This window comes from Indicator indicator, chromosome 1 (assembly GCF_027791375.1).
Source record: "Indicator indicator isolate 239-I01 chromosome 1, UM_Iind_1.1, whole genome shotgun sequence".
NCBI classification, from domain to species: Eukaryota; Metazoa; Chordata; class Aves; order Piciformes; family Indicatoridae; genus Indicator; species Indicator indicator.
In genome coordinates, this window is record NC_072010.1 from 117,580,965 (window position 1) to 117,603,713 (window position 22,749).

At 44.2% G+C, this 22,749-nt stretch overlaps 1 protein-coding gene across 3 annotated transcripts in view; it reads left to right on the top strand.

The window, feature by feature from the left end:
• The window catches only part of PDE9A (phosphodiesterase 9A), a 50,628-nt gene extending 43,138 nt beyond the window's left edge, over nucleotides 1-7,490 (top strand). For all 3 annotated transcript variants that reach the window (XM_054399391.1, XM_054399399.1, XM_054399408.1), the window contains 7 exons: nucleotides 256-338; nucleotides 1,214-1,370; nucleotides 2,582-2,695; nucleotides 3,351-3,455; nucleotides 5,272-5,400; nucleotides 5,584-5,679; nucleotides 7,419-7,490. In XM_054399391.1, the coding sequence (XP_054255366.1) occupies nucleotides 256-338; nucleotides 1,214-1,370; nucleotides 2,582-2,695; nucleotides 3,351-3,455; nucleotides 5,272-5,400; nucleotides 5,584-5,679; nucleotides 7,419-7,469 (735 nt within the window). In that variant the 3' untranslated portion in view covers nucleotides 7,470-7,490. The remainder of the gene's footprint in view (nucleotides 1-255; nucleotides 339-1,213; nucleotides 1,371-2,581; nucleotides 2,696-3,350; nucleotides 3,456-5,271; nucleotides 5,401-5,583; nucleotides 5,680-7,418) is intronic.
• The last annotated feature ends 15,259 nt before the right edge of the window (nucleotides 7,491-22,749 follow it).

The following is a 22,749-nucleotide window of genomic DNA, read 5'->3' on the forward strand; positions in this document are numbered from 1 at the left end:
TCCAGCCTTCCCTTAACTAATCAGGATGCTTAAATGAACAGGAGACTATGCCAATATCTCAGTGCCTCCTTGGAGCTGCTGTTATTTAATGCAACAAAGGCAAATCTGAGTCATTTGTAGTGAAAGGGATGGCAGGATTCTCTTTCTTGAGTGCAGTGAATTGATCTATGGAAAAATATTTCCTTTTGCTCAGATTTGTATGGGGATAGGGGAGGTAGAAATCATAATACTATGTTAATATTTTCTGTTTTACAGGAGAAGTTTCCCCAAATTGACATCTTGATTCTCATGACTGCAGCAGTATGCCATGACTTGGACCATCCAGGCTACAACAATACGTAAGCCTTTCTCTTGCTTTCTCTCCCCTTCAAATATACTGGGAAGGCAACAGCAGCTGCTATTATTAGTGGATTAAGTTTTCCTTCTCACAGTTTGAGCTGGACCTTCCCCCAGTGCCCTCCTGTTCATTCACATGTGGACCAAAGCAGAGCTTCATGTAGAAAACTCAGGTCTGGGTTGGGGTTGCTAGGAAAGTGTTTCTTTTCTGATTTCCATTCTACTTTCCTCCACACCTGAGAAACAAGGTAAAATATTTTACAGCTGAGATTACAGCTCCATCAGCTGAAATGGAATTATTACACTTAAATGCAAAGGGAGATTCAGCTTACACATTATTTCATTAATTGTCAGTCCTGAAGTGCATATTATTCTGATTATTATCACATAAGGAAATTAGAATTGTTGGCCTCTGGACACTTCTGTCTGTACTCATGTGTGTGTGAAAAAGAGAGAGAGAGAATCTAATTTATTTGTAGCCATTCATTAAATAAGGGCAGAATCCAATTCTGACTGGGATCAGTGAGAATCTTCCCATCAACACTAGTGGGAATTGAATGAAGCCCAGACAATTCCTTCTGTGCTTGTTCTATGTCATTTTAAGATATGCAGACTTCATAAAATAAAATATATTAAAACAAACAAAATTAAAAAAAAAAACCACCAAAACCACCAAGAACGTACAGGGAAATCGTGCCTGAGAAGACATTGAAGTAATATATATCTCCTCTAAAAATCTGATTTAGTATTAACAATCAAAACCCAAACTGCAGCTAATGAAGTAAGTATTGAAAAGAATGCAAATAAAAGTAAGCAGCAGGGTTTCGAACAGTTGGTGCATGTCTGCAGGAGTTCTCACTGATTTTCTTCATGTCAGCTATCAGATAAATGCACGAACAGAGCTTGCGGTACGCTACAATGACATCTCCCCATTGGAGAACCACCACTGTGCTGTGGCTTTTCAGATCATTTCTCAGCCAGAATACAACATTTTCTCCAATGTCAACCAGGACCAATTCAAACAGATAAGACAGGTATGAATGCTGCTCCCATCTGTGTTCTGCAGACTGTTCCTGAAGATGTAAGCATGCGCTCTAGTTCCCTGCTGTACAATGCGAGTGAATCATTCTCCCCAGAGGAAAGGACTCAAAAAGCCCCTCACACTGAAAGGATCCAAGAGGAACTCTTGGAAAATTTCTGTAACAGCACTCCCTGGAATGTCTTGCTGAGAAATAATTAGTATATCCTGACTTTTAAACCCTCTCTTTTGGCGGTGTATACATAGGTACATACGTACATACATACTCGTATATATGTATGTACATATATATATATGTGAATATGGTCTAGAGAGAAAACAGGTTAGCTTTGACTGGGAAAATTTTGATCTCTCAAGGCAGAAGTTTATGCTTTAAGAGGACATTGCATTAATTTTAAGAGGGGCTTCAAAACAGGAAAAAACAACAGCAGAGCTCTTGTACTGTTGTGGAAGAGACTCTGGTGGACTAGGAGTCATCACAGTTATCTCTCAGACAGTGAACAATGCTACAATGCCCATTAGAACACTAAAGGCCAAAATTCAGTATTAGTTGCCATGTTGCACCTTCCCTATACGCCAAATGAAAAAGCAGACCAGTGTAAGGGCTCAGATACCAGTCTGGCTGAAGTTAGTGATTCTGCTAGAGCGTGGGAAGCAGGCATGAGTCCCAAATGGATACATCTGCATGAAAATCCACAGCTTTAAATTAACTACAGGCTTTCCCATCATAAACTCTGCCTAGCAGGAGGATATAGAGTTCCTAACACATTGGCTGCATCTGTGCAGCCCTTAGCCCGAGGAGAATGAGCATAGAGGACATCCACTTCTACTGCTCTTTGTCTCTTCCTAGGGTCACTCAGAGTCAGCAGCAAAACCTATAGTACTTTCCAAGGAGCCAAAAGTGGATCTTGGCAAACACAGTGTGTTTTTTAACATCCTGAAGTACACTTTGTTTTTCCACAATTGGTCAATCAGAAAGGAAAACCCTCAATAACTCAGGAATATTACACCAGTGTTAAAAATTGATTCGACCATGATCTTTATACCATGAATTCTTTATAACTCTCTTCCAGTTTGCTTGGCAGTTTCAAGTCAGAAACTTGCCCTTTCAATGTCAACAACGTAAGGGGTCTGAGGACTTGGCTCTGCAACAGCAGACTTTTTAAAGAATGTCAAGTTAATGCATGAACATGTTTTCTTTGCTAGGGGATAATTACATTAATCCTGGCTACAGACATGGCGAGACATGCAGAAATACTGGACTCTTTCAAGGAAAAAATGGAAAATTTTGATTACTCCAATGAAGAACACACGACATGCGTAAGGAGGCTTTTTTGATTGTTCATTTTCTGTGCATAGTTTGAAAGCTTGTAGATTAACATTTGTTTGTATAAAACCCAAGAACCAATATACATTATCAAACCCAAATCCTTCTTACATCCTCTGCCCCCCCCACAAAGAAGTAAAATTCGGAAGTGCTCTGTGTAAAATAGATTATTCCAGCTTTAGAAATCCTGGATTCTCATCAAGAAATAATAAAATTAGCAATTACTCTGTCAGGATACAAATTCTTGTTATCCATTACTGAGGGGTAAAAAGCATCTACAAAAGTACAAACTCTAGTCTTCTATACTTCATAATCCGATCATCTTTGATGCCCAAGGAAGCTTCCCCACCGCCTCTGAGTGCTCCATAAACAACTTCATGGTCATTTGTAGCTGAATCTCTCCATGCAGCGGATAAGATCATGTCCCACTGTGACACATTGCAGTGCTACAGAGAGGGAAACTGACACAGAGAGAGGATATAGACAGGGTAACTGAGAGAATGGAAAATAATCCAGATCATTTAAGACCTACTGTCCTTTCTGTTTGAAAATACACTACCTCCCCCTGCATTATAAAGACACAGGTTCTGGATAAGGGAAAAAGGGCTGGCAATAAGACTGCAGTAGTAAAGTATTTTCCTCTTTCAGCTGAAGATGGTTCTGATAAAATGCTGTGATATCTCCAATGAAGTCCGCCCAATGGAAGTAGCAGAGCCCTGGGTAGATTGCTTACTAGAGGAATATTTTATGCAGGTAAGAATAAGGGAGAGATGCAACTGCACAAAATGCTGCTCTTCCTGAATCCATCTCTGCTACAGGTGCTCTGCTGTCTGACAGCCCAATTTGCCTCTAGGATGGAAAGGCTTCTTTGACAGAAAGCGTGAGAAGGTGACAGCAAGAAAAGCTGTTCAGAAAGCAAGTGAATGCAACTGACTGTAATTTGCAGGTGAAAGACAATAGCAGCTTAGAAATCCTAGTGCTATCATATTGAAGCTTGTTCTCTGTAAAGTGATGGCCTTGCAAGTTTGACGTATATATAATTTTTGAGGACAAGAGCAGTGGCAAGAGTAAGTTGTCAAGTAAAAAACATCAAATATCACACAGGAACTAGTTTAGATAAATTTCACTCTGTCTGAACATCTGCCTAAAGAGAAAGCAGACAACTTGCTGAGGTGTGAAAGCCAAATTTTAAGCTCCGTTGTTCCTCACTGGACTCCCATCTGGACACAGTTTCTGATAGCTTAAAAAAAGGATGCCTGAAGAGCAGCACTCAGCTGTCTCTAGCATATGAGCTCCCAAGCGCATGCAGCAGCAGTGGAATTCTCAGAAGACATACTCTGAGGATGCTCTGAGGATGAGATGCCAGAGCTTTCTTATGCATTTTGTTTATACCTTGATAGGATGTCTGCTGAGGAATGCTTCTCACAAGACACAGACACCTCTGATGATGTGTCAGAAACACTCCTTGCTGACTGCATCTGCAGCTTTTTACTCAAAATTGCAGTGTCTGTGTGCCTTATTCGTTTTGGTCACCTAGCAAAAGATACAGTCTGCTGCAGCATATCTAATTTGCATGTGAAGTGTGTAACCTCTTTGCCTTTGAACTCACAAAGAAACAGGGAGCTATGTGGTCAGGCACGTAGCTTGGTATCACAGAATCACAGAGTGTTAGAGGTTAGGAGGGATGTCAAAAGATCATCTAGTCCACCCCCTGCCAGAGCAGGATCACCTATGCCAGATCACACAGGAGCACATCCAGGTGGATCTTGAATAGCTCCAGAGAGGGAGACTCCACAACCTCCCTGGGCAGCCTGTTCCAGTGTTCTGTTAGCCTCAGAATGAAAAAATTCTTCCACATGTTTCCATGGAACTTCCTGTCCCTCAGCTTCCATCCATTTCCCCTTGTCCTGTCATTGGGCATCACTGAGCAGAGCCTGGATCCATCCTCTTGGCACTCACCCTTTACATATTTATAATATTAATGAGGTCACTCCTTAGTCTCCTCTTCTCCAAGCTAAAGAGACCCAGCTCCCTCAGCCTCTCCTCATAAGGAAGATGTTCCACTCACTGCAGTCAATGAATTTGTTCCCATTTGACCTAGCTAGCTGAAACTAGTTTTAATCACTAATAAAGAAGGATATGTAATTTCTGATTGAATACCTGAAAATAAGCACTCTCTGGAGAATGATGAGGAAATCAAAGATGTTCTCTTACAAAGCAACAAAAGCCATTACCACTTTTCTGAATACTCAGAAACATCTTACTTCACAAGTCCCATGGATTTGCAAAGGGAAACAGGTGGCCTAATTGTCCTATAAGCCTGGAGGTGAATGCTTTCATGCCAGCCCTGTGCAGGTGCAACTGAAGGGAGCGCTCTTTATTGAGATGCATACTCACAACAAAGCATTCACATAGTGGAAGCATATTGCTACTCTGTGCTATCTTCAAATACCACTGAGATCTGTATCCAAAGTCTCCTGTTCTTTAGCTAGTGACCTGCTTGGTACCTTACCACACATCACAGGCTTCTAGCCTAGATTAATATTGATTAACTCTGGGTTTGTTCCAGAGCGACCGAGAAAAATCTGAAGGGCTTCCAGTGGCTCCATTCATGGACCGCGATAAAGTGACCAAGCCGACAGCACAGATTGGCTTCCTGAAGTTTGTTCTCATCCCCATGTTCGAAACAGTAACAAAGGTAAGTCACTCAAGGCCACAAGCAAAAGAGGAGACATAAAGAGCTTCCTTGTTTGCTCCAACAGGTGTTTAGTAAGCCAGGGAAATAGGGATGTACAGTTCACACCCTGCCTTTCACCCCATTTCTAGCAGGTACAAGTGAATGAATATAAAAGGAAATGTTGATGTTCTTGTTTTCACCTAGCTCTTCCCAGAAGTGGAGGAGGTGATGCTCCAGCCCCTTTGGGAATCCAGGGATCGCTATGAGGAGTTAAAACAGATCGATGATGCTATGAAAGAGGTGAGTTCTAAATATCTCTTTGATAAAGCAAATATTATGATTGAATGAGTCAAACATTATAACTTAATAGCAACTTCATTCTGAAATAGTAGGAATGCCTATGGCATAATCATTGTCGTGAGAAACACATTCATTATACCTGGCTGGTGAGAGTCATGTACCACAGGCAGTAAACACGCGCAAGAGTGTGTCCTTGCAAAGTCCAGCAGCCACCACGCAAGTACACCCACTGGGAGGGAGCAGCTTCCAAGGCAGGGACATGGAGACAAAACCCAGAGATAACCACCTGAACACGCTAGCAAACACTTCTTCCTGGAGAGAGCTACCTTCCCCGATGAAGGAGTTAGCCTGGGCTAGATTGCAACAAAACGTCCTTGAGGTTAGGCAGTTCAAGGCACTGATGTAGCAGTGCATAAGTTTATTTTTCTGAGTAGAAATTTCCACTCATGTATCTGTTATCAAGGGTGTGTTTGAAGTTTTATGAGGAGTTACTCTCTCATACACAGCACCCAGTAGGATTAAACACATAACCAATGAAGCCATTTTATGGCCCAGACTGAGCGGAGATCTCCACATCCAGAGTTTCTCTCATGTTGACCCTTAGCTTAGGGAAGGCAGGATATACATGTAACCACAGTTGCTATCTCTGGCCATGAATGCATTACAGCTAAGGAGCCAGGCAGAGCGGAGACCAGGGCCCAGGTACTGGGAGCAGGTCCCCTGTGCCCACAGTGCAGCAGCTGGTGTGCTGGAGCAGCTCCTGCAGCACCCTGCAGCCTGTGACAATGGGCCTGCACGCCTTCCTTGCATGTCTTCCTTGCATACCTATTGAAGTGTTTCTTTTCCACGCTGAGCCAGGCAACAAAACCAGTTCAAATGATACCATAATGTAGAGGTTTTCTGACATGGACACATTTATCATAGAGACAGGATATTATCAGTCACTCCATCATTAAAATAAATTGGGAAGTGCCCTAGAGCACTGATATTATTTGATTAAAGTTCATTCATGTGATCGTCCCTGGCTGGGTGAGGAGAATAGTAGCTCTCTGGTGTAGCTCCTACGTCCTCCCAGGTGTTTTGTAGGAAAAGCCCATCAGCAGCACAAGTCCTGTGTGGTCTGGTATAGGTGATCCTGCTCTGGCAGTGGGAGTTGGACTGGGTGATCTTTCAAAGTCCCTTCCAGCCCTTAACATTCTGTTATTCTGTGATTCTGTGTTACTAAGACTGGTTAATTAAAGAGCACGTGTTGAGGACACTTAGTTATAAAGAAGAAAGTCTTTTAGACATTCATCAGTTTAGAGAGGATCTCAAAGGAAGGAAGAAGACCATCAAATCTGACTTTCTGAGCCCTATTCATCTTTTAAGCTGAGATTTTCAGAAGCCATCAAAACAGAATTTTTATACAAACTGATGGAGCTTTAATTATGTCATATTGGCACAAGGGGTTTTAGGAAAACAAGAGCTGCCCAAAGTCAGAAATATCCTGAAACACAAGGAGTTATTTAATAATTCGAGTGCCTAGCATGGCAGATAATGAGAAAGACTGCTGTTTACTTGGGATGTACACCCTCAGCTGTTTGGGTGGAAAGGTGCCTCTGTAATACACCAAGCCCCTGCCTGTTCTTTACCGAGAAATGATGCACATGCTCTGTGCAGGAGTGGTAAGTTCACAGCAGCAGCAGCACTGTGAAAGCAGCACTGTGTGAGTATTAATCCTGCTTTGCTTTTCATTTCAGTTGCAGCAAAAGAAAAGTGAAAGTTTGACCACCAGCAGTACTGAAAAGTGAGACAAAAAGTCTTTGAGAAAACATAAGCCCTAAGGTTATTCTGGTTTAGAGAAATGCTGCATCTGCCAAACAGACATGGTGGCTACACTGAAATCCAGCTGGGACCATATATGTGGAGAGGTGGCATGCATGGATGCCCTGCCTGCCTGTCTGCCTGTCTGCCTGCCTGCCAGGGCGTCTTGTCTACAGCCTGAAGCCTGCTCGCACTGGCACTGCTGATGTTGGGCACCAAGGGCTCTCTGGCGTGCCCATCACAGCCCCCCCCCCAGCAGGACTTCCTCTGTGGACATTGCACAGGTTGCAGCACAGCTCAGACCTTCAGTAGATTTGCCTTTTTTTGTGGCCACGCTGACTGCAGTCTGCAGAGGCAAAGCAGAGTTTAGCTAAGAAGCCTTTTCTGGAAAATGATCCACTGGCATCTAAAATGAAAGAAAAAGCTGTTTTAGTCAAAATACTATCTGTATGTGTACAGCAGTATGCTAATTACAGCATAGCTTAACAGATGCTTGTGTTCTGACAGGGGTCCTGGGATACATTTTTGTTTGCCTAGAAGGCCCTAATGACACATTTCTCTGTATTATTCTCTGAATTTTATAGTGTTCAAGTACATTCAGAAGCCCAGCATAGTGGATAAAAATTTTTGTTTGCTTTGTACACTAGAAGAAATTCAAAAAACCTTAATGAGTTGGCAGTTCTTCTTTGTGGCCTGGTACAGCTAGACATGATGGGATCCTTAAGCACAAGCGAAAAAGGGAGCACAAAGCTGAAACCACTGTGCAAGCATATTTTCATCCTGGTGGATGCAAAAAAAAAAGCAACAACAAGAAAAACCTTTAAATATGTACAGATTTTTTTTTTTAATTTTTAAACTGATCTGCTAAATAATATATTCTTCTACAGAAAGGAGTGTTGTACTTGTTTTCTTTTGCATATACATTCATGTGAGGGCTGCCTTTATTTCTGAAGACAAATGATTTCATAGAATGGCTTATGTTGGAAGCAACCTTAGAGATCATCTACTCCAACCTCTCCACCATGGACAGGGACACCTCTCAATTAGATTTGTCTTCTCAAGCCCTCATCCAACCTGGCCTTGAACACCCCCAGGAAGCAGACATCCACAACCTCCCTGGGCAGCCTATTCCAGGATCTCACCACCCTTGTACTGAAGAACCATTCTGAAACTACTTTCCCTCATCTTCAAACCATTCCCTCTTGTCCTATTGCTAGACACCCTTATGAAAAGTCCCTCTGCAGCCTTTCTGTAGAATCCCTTCAGGTATTGGAAGGCAGCTATAAGGTCTCCCAGGAGTCTTCTCTTCTCTAGGGTGAACAACCCCAGCTCCCTCAGCCTATCCTGATAGCAGAGGTGGTCCAGCCCTTGGATCAACTTTGTGGCTCTCCTCTGGACTCGCTGCAACAGCTCTGTGTCCCTCTTATGATGGGGTTACCAGAACTGAACACAGACGGGGTCTCACAAAAGCAGAGTATTCAGAATGAAGACAAGGTAAGAGGCTGTGAAGGAAAGGAGAGGGCCTCTTCTTTTTGTTGTATATTTGCATCATAAGCTCAACATCAAAAGAGCTTCAATTCCGTTGATAACTTTGTAAAGGTTGGGAAGCAAGCTCTGCCTGGAGTTAAAATCATGCAAATGAACAGCAAGCAATACTGTGGTCAGATTCTGTGCACTGCCTTGCCAAAGAGGTGGCCAGAAGAAATCCCCCTTCCTTGCCACAAGAGGCAAGTCACTGCCACACTGCTCACTTGCTCCTGGTATCTCCCACTGGGGAAAGGTCATCTACCCTGGGTGTTTCAGCAGACAGGATTGGTTCCTATCACAACATGGCTGCTGCTACCAGTGATTTACATGCACCCTGGCTTCCTTGCATCCCCTCCACTGGCAGCCTTGGGCATACAGCCAGTGAAGCATCATGTATGTTGCTCTGCTCCTCCTTGGCTCCATTTCTGAGGCTGCCACATCAGCTTTGCTAGGTGTGTTATCAATAAGGGTAACCCTAGTAGCCATGCATCCCCAAAGTCCAAAGCCACACGAATTGGCTTAGTTTGTTTTTCAAAGAAGAAATGAGATGAGCAGGTGGGGACCAGTCTTCTAAGGTAATGTTACTAAGGTAACACCTTAGTAAGCTCAGCCTCTCTGGCAGATGTCTAGTACCAAGCTCACCTCTGAACAACAAACCCTGCCTCCTGCTCCAGAAATTCAGATTTATTCTCCTCTTGTCCCAGCATTTTAAATCTGAACTGAATCATTGTTTTTCCCCTGCAGTCATTTGTGATGTCTGGTCTCATTCTTTTGCACAAAACTATTACTCCAGCTGCTCTTCAATCTCTCAGGGAGATCAATATTACCTTGGAACATCCATGCCTTTGCCATGTCCCTGCTCACACATTTCCAGAGTTCCTGGACAGACTCAGGGCTCATTCTTTCTACCCAATCTGCCTTCTCCTTTAAACAGGTTTGCGTGTGTGTGGTTTTAGGCCTTCTGCTGCAAACTGGAAAAAGGTCTAATCCCTGGATTTCCCTGGACCCCAAAAGAGATGGGAAGGTCCAGGGTCAGCTGCAAGCTACACAGACATCTTCATGAATGGAAGAACTAAGCCCTAGTTTTGATTAGCCTCAAAATTTTGATATGTGGAAGCTGAATCTGAATTACATGGTTTGGGCCTTTCTTCTGTATTAAATTTTAAAATCCAATGTACATGGTGACCCAGAATGTCCTACTGGGGAATCCTTCACTTCTTTTGCACAAGTAAATAAAAATTTACAATCTCCCAAAGAAGATGTGCTGTGCACGAGCTATAAACAATTGCTTAGGATACAGCAAGTCCTGCATTATGCAAGTTAAATTGGATGAGAAAACCTGTCGTAAGAACTTGACTGCACCCTCCTCCCACTAAAACTGTTTGAAGAGTTAGGTCCTGATAGGAAGTTTTATTTTGATTGGAAGGATTTTCTCTAACCATAAACACTAATTCAACAAGTATTTATACATGTGCTTAGCTCTTACAAGCCTACTCATGGACTCTGGCATACAGTAGCTAATTGCACAGCACAGGATCCTCAGCTTTCTCTAACTGAATCATAGAATTGTAGAATGTCTGGGCTGGAAGGGACTTCCAAAGGTCACCTATTCCAACCCCCCTCTGCAGTCAGCAGGGGTATCCTCAACTAGATCAGGTTGTCCAGAGCCCTGTCGAGCCTCACTTTGAATATCTCCAGGGATGGGGCCCCAACCACCTCCCTGGGCAACCTGTTCACAGTAAAGAACCTGTTCCCAGTAAAGAACCTGTTCCTAGCATCCAATCTAAACCTGCTCTTTTCTAGTTTGAAGCCATTGTCCCTCATCCTATCACTACAGACCTCTGTAAACAGTCTCTCTCCATCCTTCTTGTAGGTGCCCTTCAGGTACTTCTATTAGGTCTCCCCAGAGCCTTCTCCCAGCTGAACAACCCCAGCTCCCTCAGCCTGTCTTCATAGCAGAGGTGCTCCAACTCCCTGATCATTTTTGTGGCCTTCCTCTGGACCACAAGTTTGAAAATCGATGCCCCTTGGTGCTTGTTTTGGACCCATCCTTTTCAAGAACAATCTGGAAACTGTTTACTAAAGAGATGATCGGGAGACATTGGTGAAATCCCACTGACATTATAGGAGGTGCACTAGAAAAATGGAGAAGGGAACACAGCTCTTCCTCAGTGATGCACTAGTGACTGCCATGATACTGTAATGCACTGTGCAGCTTACTGAAAGAACAGGCAACATCTAGGCTGCTCTTCATAGACAGCTGTAAGAGAGATAGCATGCAGTCACAACCAACTATTGATATAAATAGGAATACCACAGCATTTGCTAATCTCATTTGCCTTTGCAATATTAGATTTCTAAGAGACAATCCTCCCAACATAAGTTTAACACAAGGCATTCTCTCATAATTCTAGTTTCTTATACTTTTTCTGAAATATCTGATGTTGTGACTCATACGTAAATTAAAAGACTGGAGAATCCTGGCAACCAGCCCATTAAAATGTCACACATTTTCAGGGTCACATTTAAAAACTACATTTAGGATGAAAACAAAGGGATTTTAAGACAGCCAGACAGATGTCTCAAGTGTGGTTTAATCTTTTCTCTCCCTAATCCAATGAATAAAACCAAATACTCTATCTCAGTGCTGTTGTTCCAGTTTACAAAGAACTTTACATGATCTGTTGCATGCATCTTTTCAGCATCCTGACAGTGCCACGTGTAGCCCAGCCTTATATTGCTGTTCCTATGTCTGTAATCAGATTGCAGGACCACTCTACTCTGCTTAGCTTGGAAAACTAATGATGAGCCCTGGGATTTTGCTTCGTGTTTTTTTTTTTTAAATGATGAAATCCCGCAGCCCCATGCTCACTTCATTTTTCAGTGTGTCTTTGATAATCAGATCAGACTAAGGCTACAGTATAATTGCATGTCTTGGAAAGGAAGCACCTTCCTAACAATGTGACCACCGCAACTGCAGCCAATTTGCAATGAAAATTTAGTGTGTGTTAAATACACAGATTATGTAATGCCAAAGAATTATCTGTACATGGAAACTGTTCATCTCAGTGCTGCCTCCGTGCAGCAATAGTAACAGCATCTGCTCCATATGGGAGCGAAGCAGAGTGCCCGTGGGGAGTCTGAGCTTATTGGGAGAATCGCTGTCAGGTAGTACTCATTCTCCAGCTTTAACTGCAAACTGACCCTACCATCTGGAAACATTTGAAGGACATCTTACCTTTGTAAGGTATTAGGAGCATAAACACTTGGTTTTATTCTCCTGTCATATCATTCTGTTTTGTTGTGAAGGTTTCTGTCAGAGAGTAGACACATTTGGGCGAATCACCTGTTCCACTAATACAAAACCTCCCTCTTTCACACACTATCATCTTCTTGATTTCCCTGTGGCAAGGTGGGGTACAAAACACACATCAACACGGCCTGTTAGTTACAAAGAGCACTTAGCCAGCCTGCAGGAGGAATGTGTGTGAAATGGCCTGATGCAGGGCCATTCTGCTGCCACTCCAACTCTTAATGCAAAAAAGTTACTTCCCAAGAGTTTTCCCTGGAATCAAGCACATTCCAACTCCAGGCTGTGCTTCAGAGGAAACTAGGTAGGTTCTGCCCTCCTGAGCCACCCTTCTACGTGCACAGTGGTCTACTATGCAGCACCATTGAGATTAAGGCTGTTCAGCACTGGAAAAGTGAAGCAAAGGCTTTCTGAAGTGTGTTTAAAACGGCTTGGATGCTGTCTTTCTAGGCAATGTGGCAGTGCAGCAGGTGATGTCTCCTTTCTCTCTGTACTCTGAAAAACCTGGTGCATTGGAGCCCTGGTCTGTGTGTGGGTGCTATGATAGTGAAAGAAACCAGTAAGTCTTAAAAATAAACCTAGATCTGAAACGACTTCAAATACCCTCTAGAGAGAGTCCTCTCCTTTCAGAGAAAACCACCTCTGTAAAGAACTTTGTGTTATTCAGATGTAAAATGCTCCTCACTGTGAGAACAAACATATTTTCAGAAAATGTGACTTCATAGAAACTTCTGGCCCCAAAAAATTATTAGATGTCCTCACAAATGAAGAAGCCATAACCAACAAGTCAAACCTCTTTTCTTCATGCTCTTATTACAGACTTTAAACGCGCTCTAGAGTGAGTCACCAGTCCAGGGCCTTCCCTCTCCTTTCAGAGAAAACCACCTCTGTAAAGAACTTTATGTTATTCAGATGTAAAATGTTCCTTGCTGCAAGAACCAACAGTTAACCATTTTCAGAAAATATGACTTCATAGAAACTTCTGGCCAAAAACATTATTATATATCCTCACAAATGAAGAAGCTGTAACCAACAAGTCAAATCTCTGTTCTTCATGCTCATGTTACAGTAGACCTGGCTCTTTGTTAGTGGGAAGTCTTATTTCTCACTATCTCACGCACACAAAATCTTTTTGACTGTTTTGGCATGTACTCGGGAATTACAGGTGTGTGCACACACATGAAATGGCTGCCTGTAGTCATTTTGGTAAAACTGCTCCTGGCTCTGTTGCAAGACAAACTCAGAACCAGGAGGGTTTGGAAAGTGTAAACTAGTTTTGACACAGACAACGCTTGCTATAATATCTCTGAGGAAAAAATCTGTTTTCCAAACTGTGTGGAAGCACTCTTACTGCCTGGCTGACAGACCCAGCAGATCCTCTGCTGTGAAGGAAGATCCAAGGTGACAGGGACTTGGAGCAGCTCTATTTCTTTCTAGACAAAAAGAGCTTGCTCTCAGCCTGGCCATTGTGTTGTGTGCTCAGGACTGCTCTAGGCTGCACAACACAACAAGGAAATCGACACAAAAAGTATAAATCCTCCTCAAAACCTGTGTGCCCCAGCCATGCATTCTAGCATGTTGAGATATTAGGTCCCTTGGTTAACCCCCAGAAGCCAGCTCGTCCCACAGCACCTGTACTAGCAATAGCTGTCAGGCTTTGCAGTCACCCCACAGCACACAAGTTGCTCTAAAGCACCTATAACTAATGGGCTTGCATATGGACAGCTAAGCTATAAACCATTAGTTATGCAAGCACCTCAGTGGAAAGGCAGATCCAGACCTGGCATGACCTGAAAGAGGAGAATCACAGAATGCTCCAGGCTGGAAGGGACCTCCGAAGGTCATCCAATCTGACCTCCCCGCTGACAGCAGGGACATCCCCAAGCAGATCAGGCTGCCCAGAGCCCTGTCAAGCCTCACCTTGAATATCTCCGGGGAAGAAGCCTCAACCACCTCCTTGGGCAACCTGTTCCAGTGTTCCACCACCCCTCATAGTGAAGAACTTCTTCCTGATATCCAATCTAAATCTGCCCTTCTCTAGTTTGAAGCCATTGCCCCTCGTCCTGTCACCACAGGCCCTGTAAACAGTCTCTCCCCATCCTTCCTGTAGGCACCCTTCAGGTACTGGCAGGCTGCTATCAGGTCTCCCCAGAGCCTCCTCTTCCCCAGGCTGAATAACCCCAGCTCCTTCAGCCTGTCCTTGCAGCAGAGGCCCTGATAATTTTTGTGGCCCTCCTCTGGACCCACTCAATCAGGTCCATGTCTTTCCTACATTGAGGGCTCCAGACCTGTACTGCAGGTGAGGTCTCACCAGAGCAAAGCGGCAGAATCACCTCTCTAGATCTGCTGGCAATACATCTTTTGATGCAGTCCAGGATGTGATTTGCCTTCTGAGCTTCAAGTGCACACTGCCAGCTCATGTCCAGCTTCTCATCCATCATCACCCCCAAATCCATGTTGAGTCAAAGGATACTGAGTCAGAGAGAATGAGGCCATGGGATGGTATGAGAACAGAGCATCCCCTTGTAATTTTTCAGCCTCAGATATTATGGGCTTTTTACAGGCTTTCCCACTCAGGTTTAGTGTTTTGATGTGCATGGCTTGCTCCTGACATGATGTCTCCTGCTACTTGTCTGTTGCCTGACTGCCCCTGCTCCTCATATCTGAGGGGTGAAAATGTACCCCCACGAAGGACTGTTGGTGATGGATGTGTCAGGCTCTGAGCACCACAGCTCTTGTGCCCAGCCATGACCAGCATCAGCCAGCAGCTGGCATTGCAAAGGCTTCAATATGAATGCAAATGGTTTGCCAAGCAAAGGCCATGTGAACAGGACATTGGCTCTGAGGCTGCTCTGTTCCTTCCAGCTTTCTAGCAGGGAAGCTCGTTGAGGTTTGTTTTTGAAGGGGAACTTAGTTTTGTAGCTGGATGGGTTTTTCTCAAGCGCTTTTCCATCTGGCCCTGCAGTGCCTGGTATGCTTTTCAAATCAGCATGTTGGAAGCGTAATGGCCATGTTTGTGCCCTGTGGCAGCCAGCACCTAGGGACTGGCCAGGCTTTCTGTCACACAAAAGCTGCCTTGTCAGGCCTGCACATTTGAGGCCATGTAAAATGGGCATTAGAGACTGAAATTCCCTCTTGCAGTTTAATTATAAACGTAGCCTACAAGTGGGCCTGTGGCTCTGAAAAGCGTGTGGTGAGGCAGAGCCATTGCCTGTGTCATGAAGAGCAGCACAGGTCACGCCATGGGCGCCAAGCCCCTGCGGACCACAGAGCACACTGCTGGTCCTGGGAGAGGCCCTGAGCCTGAGGTGCTCACTCCAGCATCCCTCATGGGTGGAAGTGGTGGGAGAGGAGGGAGCAGAGCCAACTCTAGGCCACCATAGGGCCAGGCCCAGCCTGCCCCCTCTGTCCCCACAGCCCCCCCAGGTTCATGATGGAAGGGAAAGAGGGGAGTGGTGGGGGAAAGCTTTTGACAGCCTCACAGCTTTGGGTATAGACATTGAAGGAATAACAGATTTTTCAGTTTGATGAGCAAATCCTTCCCTTCCCCTCCAAATTTCAACACTAATTTGAAAGCTTGAAATTTCATGTTCTTTACTAAAAAATCCTTAGCTAAATGAAACAAACATTCAGAGCAATGCCAATGTGTTGCTTCATTTTTGAGCTATTATTTCCCTTCAAATAATGTTCTTAGTATTAGGTACAATTATCCTTGAAACGAACCAACCCACAATGTCCCTATTAGAAAAGTTTTCCATCACATTTCCTTCCCTGCTTTGAAACAACTTGCCTAATTTGACTTTAGTCTACAGACTATGCCAAGGCCATGGCTGAAATCCCTTCTCTGCTGCCCTTGGGCCTTGCAGAGGATGGAGCAGGGAGAGGAGGACAGAGGACAAGGGTCAGGCCAGGGGAGCTGTGTGGGCAGCAGGTAAATACCTTGCACACGAGAAGAGACCAGCACACCCCAGAAAGCAGGGAAGAGGCTGGGACAGGCACTGGTGTGCCCAGATCCCACTTGCCCTGGGAGTTTGGTGTCTTCTTTCACCAAGGCAGATGCCCCTCCATTGCTTCTCCACATCATTCAGGGCACAGGGACTCACATGGTGCCACTGGGACTGGCTGGTGGGGTTCAGCTGCAGGGAGGTGGGTGCTTATCTTGGTGAAGAGCTGAAGAAATATGTTCCTGAAGTTTATATGTTCCTAAAGGTTATAGGGTAACAAGTCTAAGACACTGTGTACTTCAGAAAGTTCATCAGGGTGATGCATGTGTCATAAATGACAATTTCAGTTCTTCCAACCTGTTGGGTTTTTTTCCGCAATGAAGACTTTGATCCTCCTTCGTGCTGCCTACTCTGTGTGTTGCAAAGGCAGATCTCCAGTTTCAGTGACTCTTCCTATCTCCTTTGCTTGCAGAGAACACGCCACTAATTTCAGGGAAGGTGAGCCAAGGCTACAACACCCAGAGCTGCCAGAGGCTGGCCACACTCTGCCAGAGAAGGGTGACAGGTTTCAACTCTACCTAGAAGGCAGCCTGCATCTTGGGAAATCCTGGTTTGTAGGACTTTGGTGGACAAAAATGTACAGAAATCTCTTATTTATTTATAGTGTTTCATTTTATCCTACCAGCTGCTTCATTTATTCATCCTGTATGGTGATGTATTCATTGATCTGTGCTTCACATTGCCCTTTCCACCCATGTAGAGATCATCAGCTGTTGGCTGATCTCTGTACAGTGGGCTATGGCAGGTCATCCTGCTTCATCTGCTGGCAAGTACATTTCAGAAGCAGCAAAAATGCATTCCTATGCACACATCCTATTTTATGTTTATGTAACTGTTTTGACTAAAGGGAAATTTGTGAAGGCACAGACAGTGGCACCAACAGTTTTGAACTGCACTGAATTATAGGCATCCACACAGATCATTTAGGTGTTGCACAGAATCAAGATTCAGAATGTCTTTTGCAGGGAAATACATAAAATTAAACTGAAAAGATTACAAGTTGATTAATATTTGCACCGATTAGTATGTCAGAGATCTTTTTTCCAAATATCAACTATGCAATCTAACTCAGGAGAATCACCTTTTTTTTTTTCCAAATCTGAGATTCAATCCATTATTCCCAGTGTAATAAGCTTACAACACCTCTGAATTTATCTCTAGGACAAAGGTCTTTTCTCATCCCAGTTGTTAAAATTTAACTAGGGAGACAATAACCTTCTGGAAAGACACATTGCACAGGGTGGGGGGGGTTCGATGGCGTGACTTAGAAGAGGAACTCAAAGTTTGCAGAGTAAGAATGGTGTTTGCAGACTGTAAAAGAGAGTAACAACCTCCTGCTTTGTGTTCTCCATACAGGGGGGTCAAAATCAAACTCTTTTTGGTAGATAGGGTTTGCCTGATTTTTTTTTTTTTTTTTTTTTTTTTGGAGCCCCGTCTTTTAGATCTTGGTAAAAAGACAGTTTCAGCAGAATTTGCTCTCTGAATGTGCATTTACACAGTGCTGTCTTCCTGAAGCTGCATTCAAGTGCCTCCAACTAGTTGCCTGGAAAGCAGCTTTGCTATAAAGAGGTCAGATACTCCAGAGCAGATAAAAGGGTGTGGATTAGCCCTGGATATGTGTGCACATGCTGCCCTCACACTACTATCCCAGCTGTTGCTGTATTTTTACTGCCAGGTAACTGGCAGCATAGCCACAGATGCTCTGTGCTGTAGGGCATCCTGTGCCTTCTTCACACAGAGTAGGTATAGCAGTAGGCATTAGAGGGTGGTCTGCAACCATACTCTTTTACCACTTCCCTCAGTGCACAGCAGGAGCATTTTGGATTGCAAGAAGGGGAATTCGTGCTCCAATCTACATTCCAAATGGTGCCAACACGAAAAGCTGCACAGTTGCACAGCTCACCTTTTTTTGAGCGGTAGACATGGAAATGACAAAAGCCACCAGGGATAGCAGCAAGGCTGCAACCTTGCTGCTGTCACTAACATGTAGGGCAGCTGGCAGCTGCCAGGACGGATTAGCCCCTGCAGCAGGGATGCTGCTGTAGCAAAAAGAACAAATCTGGCACTGCTAAAATCCCTGTCTCATGGCCCCAGCTTTACCTCTAGCTCTCCTTGGAAAGGAAAGGGTCCCCACATTTGAGGTCACACACATCTGCTCTACCAGTGTTGCTAAGACCAGAGGGTATCAGTCTTAGGAAGGGCAGTGAAGTCCATGATGATGTATCTCCTAGAGCAATGGAGGTAAGAGCTACCACTGCAAAGCCAGAAGGAGACATTGGCACCTCTTACATGGGCTTTACCTGTTAAAAGTAAAGCCAATGGCTGTGCAGACTCTGAGGAACAAAGTGCCAGACAGTACTGCCAAGTAATCAGCTCAGAAAATCACCTGCACACTGTTCACCTGCACACGAGAGTTAAATGCCTTCATGCTACTGATGTGTTTTGCAATTCTCAATACAGCATTTAACAAAGTAACTCTCAGTTATTTGCATGCACATTTGCATAGCAGCCTCATTACATAAAATTCCAATTAAGCATTCCTTGCACGCAAGAATGGCACCCACGCAAGCCTAGCAGGTGTCCTGGTTTACGCTGCGTCATAGCTGTGTTGTTTACATCAGATATGAGTATACCCTCTGACGTCCAAATGCAGCTTCATTAGCTTGTATCAGCTCCATCCATTTCCCACATTGTACAAATCTGAAACCTTTTATCTTCTCCAGTTTCTCATTTTCTCCAAAGGATGCTATTATCTACTTTAGTCCATTAAGAATCCCCTTTTAGCACATCTAAATGTGTTCTTATTACGTATTCTTGTACGTAAAGGCACCATAATAACAAGGAAACATATAGGAACCTGAGGTTTCTTTTCATGCTGGTACTTACTGTTCAAAATATCCTAGCAGAAAATTAATGATGTCCATCTTTTCACAGGTGAAGGGGATTAATCACCTAAAATGACTCTCCAATCTTTGAAAGTGTGCTGCACCGAGCAGGCAGTTTCATCATCCTTTCACAAATCACACTGAAATCCCTTGGATGACACCCACATCAGTCTCCTCTCTGCCAGCTGCAGGACCATAGCATTAAAGAAGTGCCAAAGAAGGATCAAAGAAAATTGCTCGCATTTTTCACATGTTCTGATCCTTAATGAGTGAGCAGGGTGGGGAGGATGATAGCCACTACTCCTAGTGGTTACATGGTGCATGCAATAAAAATAATTTGCAGCTGTATGTCTGTAAAAGTCTCTGATAACCTCAAATGTCTCTGACAGGAACACAAATAATCAATGTTCCAGCTCTGAGTGGCCCCACAGGCTTCTTCAGAAGGACAAGCAAGCAACAGCTAAAGACAAAGCCAACGCTTACCCTCACAGAATCACATAATTGCCAGGTTGGAAGAGATCCAAGGATCATCTGGTCCAACCTTCCTAGGTGATAGTGTAGTTTAAATGAGATGGCCCAGCACTCCTGTCAAGCTGAGTCTTAAAACTGTCACATGTAGCAGAATCCCCTACTTGGGAAAATATTCCAATGTCTAACTATAGTCATTGTAAAGAAATTTCTTCTGAATTCCAGTCAGAATCTCCCCAGAATTAACTTGTACCCATTGCCCCTTGTATTTTCCATGTGATTCTTCATTTAAAAAGGAGTCTTCATCCTCCTGGTAGCCACCCTTTATGTACTGCTACGTGGTAATAAGGTCTCCCTTAAGCCTTCTCTTCTCAAGGCTCAACAAACCCAGCTTCCTCAGCCTTTCCTTATAAGGGAGGTCTTCTGATCAGCCTTGAGGCCCTCCTCTGGACACTTTCCAGCCTGTCCACATCTTTTTAGTACAGCGGATACCAAAACTGCAAGCAGTTATTAAGCAGATATTAAGCAGTGTTGGGTCCAATGTTGATCCCTGGGGGACCCCACTTGTGACTGGCTGCCAGGTTGAGAAAGAGCTATTTACTACCACCCTCTGCATATGGCCTGTCAGCCAGTTCCCCACCCACCACACAGACCACCCATCTAGGATGGCAGTTTTTCTAGGAGGAGGTTGTAGGGTCTGTATCAAAAGCCTTGGAGAAGTCCAGGTAGACAGTATCAGCTTCTCCCCCTGCATTGACCAAGGGAGTTACTTTGCCACAGAAGGTGACCAGGTTTGTCAGGTACAATTTGCCCCTGGTGAATCCATGTTGGTTTTTCCCAATTACATGCTTCAGTTGACTTCTGACAGTCCCCAGAAGGATTTGTTCCATAACTTTCCTAGGGACTGAAGTGAGGCTAATGGGTCTATAATTGCTTGGGTCCTCCTTGGAACTTGTCTTATATATGGGGGTGATATTAGCCTTCTTCCAGTCTTCAAGGATGTCTCCTGATCTCCTGACTTCTCATAGATTATGGTGAGTGGCCTTGCAACAACATCAGCCAGCTCTCTTACCTCTCTTGAGTGGATGGCATCTGGGCTCATCGATTTGTATGGATCAAGTTCCTGTAACAGTTGACACACCAACTCTTCCTTCACTGAAGGCAGGTCTGTGTCTGCATCAACCTGTATTTTTGTTCCCATGCCCTGAGACCCAAAAGTGTTGGTAAAGACAGAGGTGAAGAAAGTGTTAAGGACCTCTGCCTTTTCGGTTTTGTTGGTGACTAGTTTGCCTCTCCTGTTTCATAGTGGGCCTACAGTGTCTTTCTGTTTCTGCTTGTTATTAACATACCTGAAGAACTCTTTCTTGAAGTTTTTGACATATTTGGCCAAATCCAGTTCAAGCTGAGCTTTTGGTTTCATAACTGGAGCTCTGCATACCCAAATTGCATAATATTGTGATTGCTGAAGCCGAGGTTGTCACTGACCAAGATATGACAATGGAGGTTTTCTTGGTTAATGAGCAGCAAGTCCAGCAGCACCTCATTCCTGGTTGGCACATCTAACTTCTATACGAGGAAGGAGTCCTCTATGCACTCCAAAAACTTGATGGATGACAGGTGAACTGCTGTTTGTTCTTCCAGCAAATGCCTGGGCAGCTAAAGATCCTATTGAGGGTCTCCAAAATGAATCATCCCAAATGGATTTGGCTCAGTTGCAACCCTGAGCTCAAATCTTAGACTATGTCCATCAAATGTAAACATTGTTTCTGTGGCCTAGCTTTTAAAAGGACACTTCTACAGTGGCTATCCACGTGGGTGGATTAAAGAGTAATATTTCACTGGAAGCCTCTCAGTTTAAAATTCATCCAACTTTCTCCAGGGACAACTATGTTCTACCAGGAAACAGACATCTGTAAGGATAAAATGAAAGCAGGTGTCTCCCCTTCCTAGGAGAGGGTACAGTAGATGTTCTCTTTTCACTTCTGATCCCATGTATTACTTTTTGCTGGAAGAAGACTTCATACTGTGGTACCTGACTGCTGAGCAGTCTGCAAATATATAGAGAAGCATGGTTTCTATCTCAGCATTATCCAAAATGGGACATAAATTAATTAAAATTGTGCAATGGCAATTTAAACCTATTTGCATTCTTTTCATCAGAGGATTGTTGCTTGGCTTGTGGCAGTGATGGTCACAGCACGTTTCTTCTGCAGTAGTTCAGGAAAGATTTGCTGATTGCACCAATTCAGCCCATGGCAGTGCATGCAGGGGCTGATGCTGCTCCTTTGCACCTGGACAGAAGCTTGCTAGATAACTCTGTACAGAGGTGATCTATTTGCTTCTCAGAGGAGCTTAGCTGAAAGCTTGTATCCATAAAGACTATCCCTTCCTAGCCTAGATCTTGCTAGGCTTTGTGTTCAGCTTATCTGTTGATTTTCAGTCAGGATGATTTAGATACACTTTCCTCCTGAATGGCATAATTTTATTGGAAGTGGATGAGCTGAGCTGGGAACACAAAGCTCAGCTAAGTGCAGAGAGCTCATTAAACTCACAGGGACAGAGAAGCACACTGGGGCAAAAACCAGGCTGTCTTTACCCTCCCCAGGGTAATTGGGGGTGTACTTGACTAACCACGAGCATGTGAGCTAGAAATCAGTGACTACTACTGCCCAGGGAGCAGGGCAGAAATGTCATTTCAGGTCACACACACTTAACCACCTCCTGAGTAAGGGCTCACTCATCTAAGTACCTCCTGCTGCGGGGGTGGTGTAGCTGTGCCTTTTCTGAGGGGAGCTGATCTTCGTCCTGCCAGGACTAAAAACAAGCAGTCAGTGTTCACTAGGACTTTGGCTCGAGACCCTGGGGGACCTCATTCAGCCAGAGCAGACTGGGCTGTGTCTACATGATTGATAGGCTGCAGGCAGGCAGGAGCTTGCTCTATCCAGACAGGGAGCCTGCCCAATGTTAGCTGGGCGTGCAGTTTTAGATAACACCGTGCTGCAAACTGGGTGGAACAGCTCAGGATCAACACTGCCAGGAAAACCCAAGTGCATGTTGGCTTTTCTTGCACCTG